Source organism: Perissodus microlepis, chromosome 9 (genome assembly GCF_051167445.1).
Source record: "Perissodus microlepis isolate ML-2025 ecotype Zambia chromosome 9, ASM5116744v1, whole genome shotgun sequence".
Classification (NCBI taxonomy): domain Eukaryota; kingdom Metazoa; phylum Chordata; class Actinopteri; order Cichliformes; family Cichlidae; genus Perissodus; species Perissodus microlepis.
In genome coordinates, this window is record NC_140469.1 from 25,954,889 (window position 1) to 25,971,722 (window position 16,834).

General features: G+C 41.4%; 1 protein-coding gene across 2 annotated transcripts in view; it reads left to right on the forward strand.

The window, feature by feature from the left end:
- Positions 1–15,798, forward strand: part of LOC146380590 (cadherin-10-like) — a 72,935-nt gene extending 57,137 nt beyond the window's left edge. For both annotated transcript variants that reach the window (XM_084939789.1, XM_084939790.1), the window contains exons 8-12: positions 5,640–5,776; positions 6,357–6,478; positions 8,662–8,779; positions 8,886–9,137; positions 11,436–15,798. In XM_084939789.1, the coding sequence (XP_084795915.1) occupies positions 5,640–5,776; positions 6,357–6,478; positions 8,662–8,779; positions 8,886–9,137; positions 11,436–11,938 (1,132 nt within the window). In that variant the 3' untranslated portion in view covers positions 11,939–15,798. The remainder of the gene's footprint in view (positions 1–5,639; positions 5,777–6,356; positions 6,479–8,661; positions 8,780–8,885; positions 9,138–11,435) is intronic.
- Positions 15,799–16,834: the final 1,036 nt, after the last annotated feature.

Sequence of the window (16,834 nt, forward strand, 5' to 3'; positions counted from 1 at the left end):
ATCACAGCTTCAGTTTGTGGTTTGAATAAACATACATTTACTGTGATATTGACCTGTTCTCGCCCACTTACATTATAAACAATCAGTCACTGTCAACATGCAGTGTAAAATCCACTATAAAAATCTGACTACAGAGGCTCACATGCTGTGATAACATCGTCTAAACTCAAGGCTGAGCTTTTCGCTCTTTAAGCAGCTTCACACAATAAGAAAACAAGACAAAACTCAAGTAAAAACCACCATGTGAACCTTGAGTTAAGCATATAATATCTCACTAACTGATTTCTATACAGAGTCGATATTTGGAGCTCCCATTAAGTGAATTATTCATCTTTAATGCGAAATGTTGTTTAATGTTCTGAAGGTTGTAAATGGACCTTTGTGCTCTTGTTTTCTTCACCATTAACATAAACAGCGTTAAAATAATGAGGCCTGCGTAGGGAGACACTTTGTTCTGCTACACATACAAAATGCAGCAAAATAATGAAAAGTGCCAAAAGTTCACTTACACAACTTAGCTCATGGAGATACAAAATTATGCGAGCGTTGTATTAAATGGGAATAATGGCAGTGGGGTGTGAGGCTGCGCCTCGACTCAGCTTCAGACTTTTTCATTTTTATGATGCACTAAGGGAGTTGGCTCTCAAGGTTGAAGTTCCACCGCTTTATTGCAGGTGTCAAATATGATATCATTCTCTTTTATCGCCCATCATCAAGGAGGTAGCTACCCTGTGGCATTTAAAGCCGTGCAGAGGAGGAGGAGGAGGAGGGACGAGGGTTGGGAAGCCCGGGGGCTGCCTGGCATGAGGAAGTCACTGAGACGGTTATCTTTATTAGCTCGCTGCGACTTGCGGACACGTGCACGTGTGTGGCAGGGATGCATACGCAAATCCTTAAGTAATCCATAAGTGCAGTATATAGACTCATGCAGACACATGCATGTGTCATCCTACATTTTTCCTTCTGATTGAAGATTTCAGGTCAGCTCTTTACATGAGATTTGATTTACTGCAGTCTGCAGCTTACATGCTTTTAAACAGAACACTTTGGCCTGAACAAATACGAATAAGATGTGATGAATATGTCATGCATTTCCCTCACTGAATGCCTCTTTGGCAAGAGTGTCACTGGCTCTGTGAATGTGGAGAGCCAGTGTGTTTTCAGTGCTGTACTGTCCGTGTTAAGAGCTTTTATTAAAAACCAGATTCTCTACAGAAGTAGAGTTGCTTGGATGCTGACATTTCTGGAGCAGTGTACTTACATATACACTCATCAGCCATTTTTGGGGGGTATACTTGACTACTCATCTGGCAGAAACTCATTTAGGCATATAGACATGGTCAAGATGACCTGCTGAAGTTAAAGCTGAGCACCAGAATGGAGAACAAAGGTGACTAAAGTGACTTTGAATGTGGCATGGTTGTTGGTGCCAGACAGGCTCGTCTGAATGTGTCAGAAAATGCTGATCTACTGAGATTTTCCTACTCGAGCATCTCTAGGGTTTAGAGAATGGTCCAAAAAAGCCAGTGAGCAGCAGTCCACTGGGAGAAAATGGATTGTTGATACCAGAAGTCAGAGGATCAGGTCAAACTGCCTCGAGTTTATAGGAAAGTGAAAATAATCACCATTATAACCAAAGATAGCAAAACATTTCTGAATGCAAAACACATTGAACCTGGTAGCAGGTGTGCTGCAGCAGCAGAAGACAACACTGCTAAGAACAGGAAACTGAGGCTACAGTTTGCAAGGGCTCACTAAAATTGGGCCATAGGAAATTTTAATATTGATTTCTTGATTCTTGATTTCTACTGCAACATTTCTATAGGGTCAGAATTTAGCGTAAACAACATGATTGTGTGGATCCATGCTTGTGGGAGATATTTTCTTGCACGCTTTGGACCTCTTAGAACCAGCTGAGCATTGTTTAAACAGTGCAGCCTACCTGAGTATTGTTGAGTTCATTGTACTCAAGTGGGCTCAACAGTCACCAAAGCTCACCAAGCCAGTCCAATAGAGCATCTTTGGGATCTAATGGAACGGATGGAAAACATGGATGAAATCTGCAGCATGATATGAGGCTGTCATGTCAATAGGACCAAAATTCCTAAGGAATATTTTCAGAATTAAGGCAGCTCTGAAGGCAAAAGGCGATCCAACTTAGTACTAACAAGGTGTATAATAGTAAAATGGCCAGTGAGTGTATGTTAAGATAGAGGACGTACAATAAAGATAATAGAGATGGGCTCATGAAAATGTTTATTTCACTCCTCTGAAGCCAGTGTGTTTAATCTGATGTGGGTGTTTATATGGAGCATTTCTATTCTGCTTTATTATTGAAGAACTGCTGTAGAGCCAGTATGTATGTAGCTGGTGGCTGTCCATCCCACTGTGATGGGATCTCTTTAGTGATGTTCAGACCTTTAAAGCACGAACAATATTCAAGGTTATTAGAGAACATTTCATTTAACCGGGGTTCAGATTTGCCATAGTGAAGCTTTCGAACACTTTTTTATTAGCCGTCTATATTGGCCCGCTTGGATGAGAAGCCCTCAAAGACCATCGAGTGCTGTGAAAAGTGCCTATTTGAACATCTAAATGTGAATGTGAACCCTGATGTTCATCTGGGCTAAATATGGTTAAAGAGTGAGTCATTTTTTTAGTCTTTTAGGTGCCATATAACAGCATTTCAGTTACTATTTTTCATAGTGTCGTTAGCACTGCTTTGCATAGACATGTAGCCGAGCTGGTGCTTGATACTAAGGATAGCTAACCTCTCCAAAATATAACAACTGAAATGATTTCGAAACAAAGATCATTTTGATACAGATTTTTTGACCTCGTGTTGAAGAAAACATTCTCAAAATACTGTGTCAAGTCGGTTGGTCACTTCAGAAGGGAGGAAAGAAGCAATAATGTACGTCCCAACCCCCTGATCACTAACATTTCTGTAACCCTCCTCGTCCTTCTGCCTGGCCTTCCAACCAGCCAGCTGTGTGCCTGCTGAGAGCAGCACTTTGGTTGTCCGGTCAGGACGAGGAGCGCCGTTATCTCTGCGCCATTAATCAAGGGAAGGGTTAGACCCAGGCAGCTGAATTATTGGGAATATTAGAAAAGCAATTAGTAAAGCCCACGGCTGACGCACATCTAACAAGGTTAGAGTTACTGTCAGGCCTGCGAGGTGGTAGAAAAATAGGTGGGAGTGTTTAGATAAAGACACCAAAATGTTTGTGCGGAGGAAGCAGCAGCAGCAGGGAGGGGCTGAGGAGGTAGGGGTGACACCCATGGGGAGGGGGAAGATCGGTGGAGGGAGGAGAGGGATGCGGCGATGCATTGAGAGCCGCGGTTCATAGTCTCCCCTCGGGGGTCTCCTTCCTCTTACGCCGGCCCTCCTGATGCCTGCTACTCCATTAATCACACTGATGCATCACAGAGTAGTCTGGGAGGCAGAGAAAAACAACACAACTGGATAACCCGTTGGCTCTAATGTGTGTATCAACACAGGGCAGACTATTCAAGACTGCTAGTGCCAGACAAGACAGTTTATTATTATATGTCACAGGTTCAGTTCCCCCCAAATAACCAAAAATAGATCATTTTATTAAACTCCTGCTGGATGTATCTGGTCCAGCAGATGGGTTTACTTTTACAGTATGTGCTCAGGTTTTTCTCAGGCTCCACGTCTCCCACTGATTTCTCTGTGAATACAGCTCAATTACACCTGCTGCTTGCTCCTCTGTGGTGTTTTAGTTGCAGCAGATGTTTCAAGGTGTAGTCAGACAGCTCTAGGCCTAATAACAATAAAACCATGCCCGATGTAAACGTGGGCCACCTTCCCTTCAAGTTTCCTTTTTGTGCACGTCTGGGCTGCTCCTAGTGCGACTACCATTTGTAGGTCACTCCCTTTGTGACTTCTTGCACGTGCATGTTTGTGATACCAGAGTCAGCAAACATGTGTGCCAAACTGATCCAACAAAGATGGTTCATCTCACCAGGAGAATGACCGGCAGCTTTTTGTTGCCTCTGACATTTACAGGCTTTTAATAGTGATTAACATTTTGTGCAGAAATACTATTGGATACTCACTGAGAACTAGACACATTCATTGTCTGAAGATCACCTGCCAGTGCAAAACGCTAGTTGTTGTTTATTTTTTTCAGAGTTTTCAGTAAGAGTCTTTTTGGATGGCTGCTTGCTACTCCTTTACTTTACTGGCCCCATTACCTGATAGTTGCCCACTACCATTTTCTGCTGGAAGTAGCTTATTTTACATTGGTGCTGTCAGCGTTAATCTCGTTAAAATGGCGTTAACTCCATAACCGCATTAACGCTGCAAATCTCTGTTAGCGAGTTAGCGTGGATCGCCCCCTGCGTGGGGCTGCATGGCGTCCACGCGTTAGCGCGGTTAGCTAGTTAACACGTTAGCGCTGTGCAGCCCCACGCACGGGGCGATCCAGGCTAACGGAGATTTGCCGTCTACACAGCATCCCCCCCTCCCCTTAAAAAAGTAAAAAAAAAATAAAAATACACTAAATTTTTCATGGACCGCCTTTAGCTTTGATGATGGCACCGTTCACCGTGGCGTTGTTTCAATAAGCTTATGCGATGTCACAGCATTTATTTCCAGTCAGATTTCTAATAATTTTTGCCCAAGATCTCCCCGCGTACTGTGGCACATTCCAAAGATTGTGCTGGAAATGACTGCACTGCTCTTTCACAGTTTGAACCCAGTGATTCCTGGCATTGTCATCTCGGAATGTCCCGGTGCCATCGGGAAAGAAAAAAACATCTATTGATAGCAAAACATGGTCATTCAGTATATTCAGCTGACTTCAGTGGAAATCTATTACTTACACTGTCACCAACTGGTGAATCTTTTTTAGTATATTTTATGGCAAAAACAGACATGCTGTATTTTTTTCTTTTTAATGACTTAAGTGCTATTAAAATATTCAAGAGTCATGACCGTCCCTCGTTTTTATGCCACGGATTTGTTCTCCAGGGTCAGACTAACTGTGCTACTCTGGCCCCGGTGTGTCTGTAGAAGAAGAATCTAAATGTAGCTTATGCTGTGCTACTGTGTGCGCCCATTTTCTTTGGCCTCACCAACACAGTCTTCACTTGGCATTTCCCAGATTTGGATCACTTCAACTTTATCCTCTTCCACAAAAAGAAAATTAAATTAAAAGACTCACTGTCCTGATACAGTGGAGGACATTTAGCCTAATTTGCAGATGGTCAAGTCTTTCAGGAAGTGATTTTAAAAGTAGATGCAGTCCTGGAAGTGATCCAGAGAGCAGCCAAAATTAAATCAAGTCTTTCTTTTTGATGCTTTTTTTCCAGATACCATACAAATGAATAGAGAAAAGCTTTGTAAATTCAAATTAACTCATATTTTTCTTATTTGTGCATATAAAAATATATATATATATGTATAAAGATAATTGTGTTCCTTTCAGCAAAGTAGACTTTTCTTCTTCACTGTGTCCACCACACAGAATGTCGATTCGACCAAGACACACCTGAGACGCTCTGTCAATGTGACTGTACCCTGTGTCTGTCGCCCTTGGAAAACAACACATTTCCACTCAGCATGAGTGCACAAGTTTACACGCCAATCGTTGTCTGTGTGTTTTGTGCAGGTACACTATTGATCGGCGCACAGACATGGACAGAGTGTTCAACATCCATGCAGGCAACGGGTCAGTGTTCATCCTCAGGGAGCTGGACAGAGAGGAAAACGCTTGGCACAACATCACCGTCATCGCCACAGAGTTCAGTAAGTGCAGCAGCCGGACCAGAAAGAGACATTTCGGTTCACGTACTTCCTCCAATTCTGTCAGCCAAATTGGATTTTTGGGACCCAAGTATTGGCTGGTAGCTGCTGTTTGTTTCCCCAGCCCATAGTTTACATTCTCTAAAAATAGCATGGGTGCCCATTTATCTGTTTTCCCACTAATTTTAAATATAAAAATCAGCAAGCGTCTTTGTTTTCTAATCTGCTGCTGTTAGTTCAATGCTGCCGCAAACTGCAATTTCCCTTCATCTTTGCCAGTTGTCTTAAAAAAAATGATCCTAATAATTTCCACATCCAAAGACCTTATTTTACCTTATTATTACTTTCCTTTATTTTGTCAGTGAAAACTAGAACTTTTTGCAGAGTCTGCGCATAAATATAACTGTGGAAACAAAGAAATCAGCAAAACTTGGAGCATCTGATTTGTGTTTTTAACCAGCTGTTATTTATTTATATGCACAATACTGTAATGAGTTTGCTTGGAACCTAAAGCAGAGCTGCTGTTAATGAAATTTAATAATTACTCATGTAAATTGACTGTGTCCACCTTTGTGTTTCCCAGCCAACCCGCGACAGATCAGCCGGGTACCTGTATACGTCAGAGTCCTGGACGTCAACGACAACGCTCCAACATTCGCCACCAATTATGAGACGTTTGTGTGTGAGAACGCTAAGGCTAATCAGGTTGGTTATTACCCAACACAAAGCCGTAGTCATGGGTTCATCTCGACTTCCCCGTTTAGGATTATGCACCCGCTCCCAGCACAGCATGTAATTAGCGGGCCTCAGAGAGAATTTATAAATCTGTCACGTGTGTTTTAAGCTACTAGATAGTGGGACCGCTTCTGAGGACCAGACTTTCACATCTCAGGTTGATAAAGAGCAGTTTTCTTCCTCAAAATAGATTAAAGAAGTCGAGAACAGATCCACAGTGAAAAGAGATGTCTAGAGGTTCTGAAAAAACAGAGCTGCATTGTAGACCTTTTAATGTAAGACTCCCACAGCTGGGTTTGGATTTGCAGCTCTTCTTGGGTTGAAAAACCCAAGTCTGTGATACCTCAGAGATAAATGTGGATAGTGAGTCTTCAGTTTTAGGATCACTAGTAAAGTCCGAATAATGCTGTTTTACTAACAAAATGTGGTCCAAGCTGCAGTTTGCAAGACTTCTTTGTAGTCTTTACAGATAAAAAGTCTATTCACAGCGTTAGCCTGTGATAATGTAGATGTTTTTCCTCTGGCCCTGGAGTATTGTGCGATTTGTCCTTCTACATCAGGGCTCCTCAATGTCAAATTAGAGCCAGCATATGAAAAAAACAACTGATTTTGTAATGTGTGTAATCAGAGGATGTCAGTTTTGGGTTTTTTTGTGTGCTTCATAGTTTCTTTTAAGCATGAGTGATGTGGCTGTTACATTTCTTGTCGCAGCACATCTCCTAGTGCCAGTCCTAAACCCAGATAAACGGGGAGGGTTGCATCAGGAGGGGAATCTGGTGTAAAATCTTTGCCAAATCAAATGTGGATCATCAATAAGATTTTCACATGATTGGCCGACACCTGGCTTAACGACGACTGCCACCGGTGCTGTTGACCAGCAGGGTGCCCGGGGAAACTGTGCTGCTGTGTATGCTAAGGACAGAGTGAGATGGAGGTAGATGAGTCGCCTTGACAACCCCTAAAGGGAGCAGCCGAAAGAATATGAAGAAGCCTAGGAGCTTGTGTCTGGCTACAGCTGACTGTGTTGAGACACCTGCCAATCAAAGGAGCCGTCACCCCCCCATACAGTTGTTATGGGGTTTGCAGGTGTTCATTTATGCACAACTCTCCAAAGGTCCAGCCACAGCATTGCAATCAGGGTTTTGGGTCATTGCAGCAACCTGATTCTTGTTTTTACTTTGCTTTGTTTTTTCCATCTGTTCTGTTGTGGATTTCCTGTGATCACGGTCGTGTTAATCAGCACTTGGCTGCTGCTTGCCCCCTTAATTCTCTGTACTTAGCTTAGCTTTTAAAAAAATATATCTTCATGAGTGTAGAGCCACTCTTCCTTGTGCATAGTAATTATATTTTCAGGTGTCGTTCACTAGAAAGAACCCAGTTATTACTTAGGATAGGACAAGGCAGGGATCCTCACAATTCATCTCTCCAAAACTGAGCAATTTACAGTAAAATGATCTACTTGAATACAAACCACTCTAAGCCAGAGGATAAACACCTATTTTTGAATTTGAGGTGAACTGTCCCATTAAGTAAATACAGCATCACTATATTAAACTCATACTGTGTTTCAAGGGGAACAAAATGATCATTTATGCAGAATCAGCCTGGTGCCTTCATGTTGCATCAGATACAGATGAGGCCGCTTTAAACTACTTTGTATCCTGCTAGGTAGCTTAATTCAGTGTGACACTTTGCTGATGATATCCTTGCACACGTTTACCATCAGAAAACCTCTTGAGGTTTATTCCTTGTTTGCGCGCCCTTAACTATTTGTTCTTTACGAATTCCCAGAAGAACAAACCATCCCTTTAATCTTAATAAACAGCTCGGTTATTCATCACAGCAGCCGATGTTAACATGCAACTACCAGATGCTAACGCGCATGCAGTGGAGTTATCTTTAATTAGACGCATTACAGCTAGAGAGACAGCATCACAAAAGCATGTATGAATTAGATTTGTTGGTTGTTTTATTCTTTGTTTGAAATTTAACAGCTGTGTTCTTGCTCAGCTTCCACTTCCTCTTCATAGCTCTGCCAACCCATTAGCTAGCTAAAACACTAGCACCCGCACAAACAGCAGTTTAGGTGTGGTCAAATGTTCACGGCTGGGGTTGGGTTGCCCTGTCACTCACCTGTGTGCTTCTCACTTCAGGTGATACAAACCGTGGGCGCCACAGATCCTGATGCCCCGCTCGGAGGACACCGGTTCTTCTTCAATCTTGCTCAGGAAGCTGCTGGAAAGGCAAACTTCTCTGTCCACGACAACAAAAGTAAGACACTGCGTGTGTCCTACATTCATTACCTGTTGTTAATGTGCTGTATGTGTGATTGATTGGTTGACGTTTTACAGTAAATAACCAGATTTTCCCTCATCAGACAACACAGCGTCAATCCTCACAAGGAGAAACAGCTACAGCACCCTGCAAAAGAGCGTCCACCATGTGCCGGTGGTCATTTCTGATGGGGAGTTCCCAATGCAAAGCAGCACCAACACGCTGACCATCAGAGTCTGCACCTGTGACCGCAAGGGCAACATGAAGGCGTGCAACGCAGAGGCGCTCACAGCGAGGGCGGGGCTCAGCACCGGCGCCCTGGTGGCCATTTTGCTTTGTGTCATCATCCTGCTCAGTGAGTACAGCCTTACGTTCTTTCTTGCATAAATCTTTTTGGGGCTTTTCACTACAGAGCTTCTCCAGCAAAGCAATCCATAGGAGGTGTTAAACAGTCGGTTTCGTATTTCACTGCTTAATTTGATTCATCACTTCCTGTGGGCGGATAATTCTGCCAGTGACCGCAGCTGTCACCGTAATTTGATTTTAACCGCGAAGCAGTGAAGATCTACAGCATCTCGACTGACTTGAACAGGATGCTTTTCTTCATTGCATTAGGATGGTGAGATAGGAGCATTTTTATTTAAAAACTACAGCCTGGTGAAGGTTTCAAAAGCCAAGTAATTATTGCTGCCATACCTTGAAGCACCTTTACTTCTCAGTCTTAACTCAGTAAGTACAAAAACCTCAGCTATAGTATTAATGCCTCTCATACAATATTGCGGGTTTACTGGAAATTCATTTTTTACTCAGCATTAATATTGAGTTTCATAAAATAACATGACTGACAAGTAAAAAAGGAGAAAAAAAAGAAAAATTAGAATCCTTTCTTAGGGGTTTCGGCGTGCTTTGAAAAACATAAGAAAACATACATTTAAGAAAAAATACATTTCAGTTTTCACAGTGAACAGAGTTAGTATTAACATCTGAGTCAGGACACGTCAGCATAAAAAGTGTGTGGATGCTGTCATTAGATTTGTACAGATAATACAATGTAGCTGTTCGTGTACGATGACCAAACTGTCCACCGTCAAGGGCCTGTTGTCTAAGAAAGAGCTGATGATGTAGCAGCAGCAGACCTTGGGGCATAGTGTTTCAGACAACAGGACATTTGTACTTACCCCACAGCCCAAACAAGTCATGGTACAACAGATGGCCTCTGTGAGCTTGGTTCTACAACCTGGTCACTTCCTGTTGAAGGGAGTTTATCCTCCCCACCTTTGCCCAAATCCTTTCATTGTCCGACTCTTGGGGTTTTCTTTCTAATACTGTAATGTTTACCTTGAGGCTATTTTTGTGAATTGGAACCTGGAGTATCTTTCATCTTGCAACATCTAGCAGATCGCCTCTATGTCTTTATTTGCAAAGGCAAAGAATTCCAACACATAAAGGACAGTTTTATTACTTGACCAACATGTTTCGACCTGTTTGTAACTTTCTGGATGACCTGGATGAAAGCCTGCAGATAGTGAAATCAAGATGAAAAAGACAGGAAATATTGAAGGTCTTGCTGTTCTTGGCTGCATTGCTTTGCTGTTTTTGTGCACAGCTAGAACTTTATTGTAGTCTGATATAGTCATACACAGTATAAAAGATGGATGTAGCTTCCAGGTCCAAAAAGCAAAGCCATCATGCTTTAAACATGCATTCTTTTTAAATGGCCACCAACGAGTTTTACCTGTGGTTGCAAAAAAAACCCCTTTCCAGTCCTAGAGAAGTCTATTAAAATTGTCCCACTGCCTCAAACTCAGTGAACACTTCACTGATGAGTTTATGAGATAGTCACTCATTTCAGGTTGCACGAATACAACATTGACTACATTTTTTAAACTTTGGTCATTCCATGTTTCAAAAAGGAGGATTTTACAGGGTATGGGCTTGTCTGTCACAAGTTGTTAGCCAATAAGGGTGCAGCCTCACAGTCTGATCCTTGCTCATGATATCCAATTTTAAAACAACAAGAAAGCAATAGTGAAAATGCTCATTTGCAGTTATAAAAGAAGATCGTCACAAAAATACAGGGGTTGTCACAGTAGCTATCTTTTATAAGACCTTATGGTTAGAGCGTATGTCACCAGGAACATAAGACAAATCCAAGGAAAACATAAAAGATATAAAAATATAATTAATGATAAAAAATGATAACAAATATAGTTTTAGACTGTCTCAACTTGCTGAAATTTGAACTTCTTTCAAAAATAACACTTAAACAACCCTGAGTTGTTTAACACCAATTGAATACTTAAGGATTAAAAGTAACCCTCACACCATCCCTTGAATGTCATAATGCTTCTTAATGGTACAGAGGTTGCATTTTTAGCACGTAATGTATTCTGCTATGTTCTTAAAGGGGGTTCCTTTATGTTCTTAAGCAGCAGCGGCCCTGAGGAGCGAGAGATGCATAATGCATCCTTGTGGTAGCAGTGCCTGCTCTACAAAGTCAGACAAAGTCCCTGAACATCAGTGCACACTCACACAACATCAACAATTCCCCCAGGACAGTCACTGGCCTTCAGAACAAGGAGAGAGAGCACAGAAACAACAGCAAAAGTCACCAAACTCTCATATTTGTTCTTTGTTTTTGTTCTCCACACAGTGATCGTGGTACTGTTTGCTGCCCTGAGGAGGCAGAGGAAGAAGGAGCCTCTGATCATCTCCAAAGAGGATGTCAGGGACAACGTCGTCAGCTACAATGACGAAGGGGGCGGAGAGGAGGACACCCAGGCCTTTGATATCGGCACACTGCGCAACCCGGAGGCCATCGAGGAGAGCAAACAGAGGAGAGACATCGTCCCCGAGGCCTTCTATCCTCCGATCCGACGGCCTGTGCTGCCCCCAACTCGGGACAATAACGGGGACGTGAGAGACTTCATCAACCAGAGGCTCCAGGACAACGACAGCGACCCGACGGCGCCGCCTTACGATTCCCTGGCCACCTACGCCTACGAGGGGAACGGCTCTGTAGCGGAGTCCCTCAGCTCGCTCGAGTCAGTGACCACTGAGAGTGACCAGGACTACAACTACCTGAGCGAGTGGGGACCCCGGTTTAAGAAACTAGCGGACCTGTACGGGGGCGACGACAGCGACAGGGATTCCTAACGAGAACCTGGCACACAGACGAGAAAAAACAAAAATCCCAAACACATGTTGAAAACATCCGGAGGGTTCTGGTGCACGTGTGGCGAGTGAAATGTCGAAAGGACGGAGAAACGAGCGCCGTCTGTCCGAGTGCTCTTTCACCGCCTTCGATCACCGTTCAGTTGTCCCCTCCGGTGACCAGACGTAGGCTTTGTGTGTCCAGTCAGTGTTAGTTGCGTTTTTGCGAGGGCACAGTTAAAACAGACTTTGTGTCAAGACTTTTTGGTTTTTGTGTGTGTATATGGGGTGTACATGAGGCCCAAATATATCTATACCGATATTTTTTTGTTTCTTTGTTTCTTTTTTCTCCAAAGCTGCCTGTGACGGACACTTCAACAAGCAGTTTTGTAAACCAACAGATATGCCTATGTATTTTTCAGTGTTTCTGGGACAAAAACATGCTGCATATTGTGAGTTCTATCTTAGCTTGTGTATGTACGGTAATATGATACAATACGCTGTACAGTTGTTTTGTTTTTCTAGGGATTTCTATCTCCCAAACAATCCCCTCTTTCAGCAATGGCTGCCTCACTTTAAACACTTAGCCACAGTTTGAGTTTGAGCCACAAGAAAATGAAAAATATGGTTCCACACAAGGTGGGGGAAATATACAACATCAAATTTTGAGTTAGTTGTGGCAGGTGTTGAAAAGTGGTGGTTGTTCTTTAATGCTTATATAAAGCGGTGGTAAAGGACTGCTACTACAAACACCTGCAAACACACTGGTTTATCATTTTTACAGTATTTGATTTTCATCACCACACGGCTTAAAGCATTTGCTGTGAGGTGGGCTGAAATACCAAATATTTCCTTATTGAGCTGAATGTTGTCAGCAGTCTTTTTTTCTCTGTGCAGGGTGAAATATGAAGTGCACAGAATAGTGTTATTTTCTATGCTGCAATGAAAATCCACAAGTCTAACATGTGTCAGGCTCAGTTAGGGGGAAAATACTGGTCTTGTTGGACCTTTTTGCTCACTTCACTTCAGAAACACAGAGTTGGAAGATGCTGAGAGGATGCCACCGAGCCTGAAATTACAGCATTAAATTAGATTAGGTTAAACATCTTGTGGACAGTTACCATTAAAATTCATTATGCAATTTTATTTTCTTCCCTTAAATGGCTCGTTTTATCTGTTCAAGAGAGAGTGAAAGGAAGGTAGCACTTGAATCAATGTAAGCAGCAAAAACAATAGGGACATATTGACTGGAGCCTAAAGAAATAAGTCTGCATTAATGTGAAGCTTTACATCTTCATGCAAAGCATCATAGCTCATGAAACGAATCAAGAAAGTTGCCTTAAATTTAAAGAAAAAGAGAAAAAAAAAAACCCCGCAAAATAAACACAGACACACAAAAAAAACAGCAAAATGCTTCCACAGACTTCATTCTCTTCTCACTAAGGAAAAATAAAAGGCTAAATCAGTGGTTTTCATCCTTTTTCATTTGACATATCCCCAGTCTTCTTTTTGCTAACTGTTGTTAGCTAATAATTTAACTGTTAACTGTACTTAAGCGAAAAATGCGTTATATTAATACCTAATTTCAGCCAACTATCCTTTAAGCTAACAACTTTCTTTGTACTGTTAGCTAACACTTGATGGTTTTCCAGTCTTTCACCTTGCTACTATGTTAATTCATAGTGCTAGCTGACAACATAGCTACTAACTACACTTCAACCAAAAAAAGCCCACTGTGCTTTGTCCATAGTTTCAACTAGCTACTGTTTTCTGTATTTCTATTATGTTGTGCTATCAGTTGTTTTGTACTGTTAACAGACCATACAAAAAAAAAAAATCAGCACTGCTGTATTTATAATTTTAGCTAGCTGTTCATCCATTCTGTTTAGCTAATAGCATTTTTTGCTCTATTAACAAACAGTTGCTAGCTCTACTCTTTACTGAGACTTTTAGTAACTATTTAAATGTCACTTTTGATTTTAGCCAGACAATAACTTTTTTCCCCGTTAAGTGTTGCTAACAATTGTAAAGAGGTGATGGCAGTCAGGATGAAACACTTTATCGATAACTAGGCTTTACTTTACTACACACACAAAACACAAGCAACCAATATATTCAAAAATGTTATTATACAACACTGTATTAACAAAAACAATTAAATTTGATAATTTTTGTAGTGATCTTTCCCCCCCATTTTTAATTATTATAATTCTTTTTTTCTCCAAATCAAATGTTTTTATGTTCATGGTACACTTTACTGGCTGACTGGCTAGGTTCAAAGCTTAAAACCTTTTATCGTGTATTAATTTTATGAAAGATCATTGAAGAAGAAGATGAATGGGAAACATATGTCCAGAGCCCTTAAAAAAATGGAGCAGTCACTCTTTTGCAAAAGAGTGATAAATGTGTCACACTACCTACCTTAAACACTATTTAGCTAAGATTTTGTGTCCTGAGAAGGGCTCCGTCCTGCACTGTAGAATGTATAATAATGTAACATAGCAGTACAGTAATAGAAATGTGCCAAAAAGCAAAGAACACCAGTATTTTCCTTTAAAAAAAACCCTTCCATTATTTTAGTCTCTTCCTTTGCCCTTCATTACGTGTACTGTATGTAGTGCTGAACATGAAGCTGGTTCAAATGTTCAGGCTTTACCCAACTGATTTCCTGTGGGACTAACAGCCCTTTCCATAAACATGCTTATCAAGGGGCACCTGACCTTTGAGTGGTGTGGAATTAGGTTCTTAAGCCCAGAGGTGTGTCCTCGGCTCAGAGAGAAGGTCAAAACATTATCCTGCAGCAAGATCACAAAGGTTTAATTTTTCAAAAGTAGGAGGAAACTTGTGAAAATGATCTCTACCACAGCAAAATTGGGAAATTACTTTAAGAGCTGCCTAACTACAAACACACAGCTGTGAAACAGAGAAAAATGTCTAAACCAGGAGGGCACAATGATATCAACAGGAAATAAAAAAGGCCAGCTAAAACAAGCTCTGCCCTCACTTTAGCTAAAGGCCAACCAGTGAAGAGGCTGACATTTATCAGACATTTGAAACAGTAATAACAAAACACAATGGCATAATTGCCATAGTGCTACTTTTTTCCCCTCTATCACGAGCCAGCTGATTGCACAGTGGTTGGAAAATTCTTTATATCATATACACCAGTTCTCTTTTCTATTTCTTGGCCGCCTTGTTTTGTTTATTAGCTTGTTGCTGGAGCTCCTGTTGTGTAAGTGGCCATTTCAGACTGTGGTAATGTTGCTATGATAAGCATTTAATGGGTTTAAAGACCCTTCACTATAAGAAAACTGCTTTTCCGCCTCAAGGTGCAATGCGAGGTCTCAAATGAAAGTCAACATGACAGCAGCACTCACCAAAACCATTTTTTTCCCCTTCAGTCGTCACAGTTTTCTGTCTTCATACAGGATGTCAGGATATCGCCATCACGAAGCCGTACTTGTGTTTTCCTACGGCGAGTGTAATTGTCTACAAGCGTTGGCGCCGGGCTCAGTTAAAGTCGTCGAAAACGTTACACGTCCAAACAAACCATGCTGCCACATCATTTTTTTTTCCTTAAAGCTGAGGCAACTAGATGGTGACACTGATGTCCTCTTTCTCCAGATAAAATAGATCTGTGGTTGTTGATGTTTAGACATGGTCGCTCTCGGGGCTCAACTCTACTACGCTATATTATGTTGGTGACAATGTGATTGAGCAGTTCTGTCAATGTAGAAACAATTTGAGAGGTCGTGGTACTTGTAAGGGGCCCTGCATCACTGGCCATCCATCAATCTGCTTTGTAAACCGTGATATTTTGTACTGAATATTTATATGACACAATTAAATATCTTTAAAATCAACCACTCGTTTCTCTTTATGTTTTCTTCCAGAATATTTCACAGATTTGTGTGTCTCAAGGTGCAACGTGAGGCATTTCTTTAACCCGAGGCGGCAACTGTAGATGGTGATGCTGATGTCCTCTTTCTCCCGATAGCGAAGGCAGGAACAACTGTAATACACTCAAGTAAGAAAAAAGCTAGAGCGATTACACTAATGCTACAGATACACACGATCTTGTTGCTGTTAACAAGGTCACTTCACTTGTCAGTAAGCTGTTCTCCTCAAAGCAACTTTGGTGTATGGAGAAATCGATAAAACACCAATGAGACAAAGTCAATCTGCTATCAGTTTGCGATTAAATGGGTTCAAGTCATTAATTACATGCAATCTGCTTGTGATAATACAGAGATTAACTCAGACAAATCAGTGTAAATCACAAATCTTTTCCTATTTGTTGCAAATCTGTTGTCGTCTACATACAAACTGACATTAATTGCTTTCAGAGTCTAACCAGACGACTCATGAGTCTGAACAAGAAACTCCTCCACAAATAGTGCTGAAGTTACTACAGGATGGTGATTTAACTGCAAAATGAGAGAGACTTTGGAAACTTCTGAAAACTTGCCCTCTTGTGAGATTTGAAGATTCACCTATGGTACCGATTTTAAATCGCGCAATCGTCTTCATAATGTTGGGGGTCAACGCTGACTGCCCGGCGGGGTGAATACAATATCCCATCAGCCTTTTACCGTTGAGGTGTAAAAAATTAACATTCACTTTAATGTGGCTGTAGGCAGCAGAGTGATGTATAATATGTACTGTGCAATCATCAGATCATCATCAATACCGAAGACACCTGACATCTAAACACATTTTAAAGTATACACGATAAACATTTTTTAAATTACGTTACTCGACGCTATTACAGTAATTTGATTTCTTTCATTTAAAACTTATTTGGTTCATTTTTTTCAGTATTACAATTTATAGTAACTAACAATCTAGCCTTGTGTCGTAGATACAGCAGACGTTATTAATCCCACACTGGGGAAATTC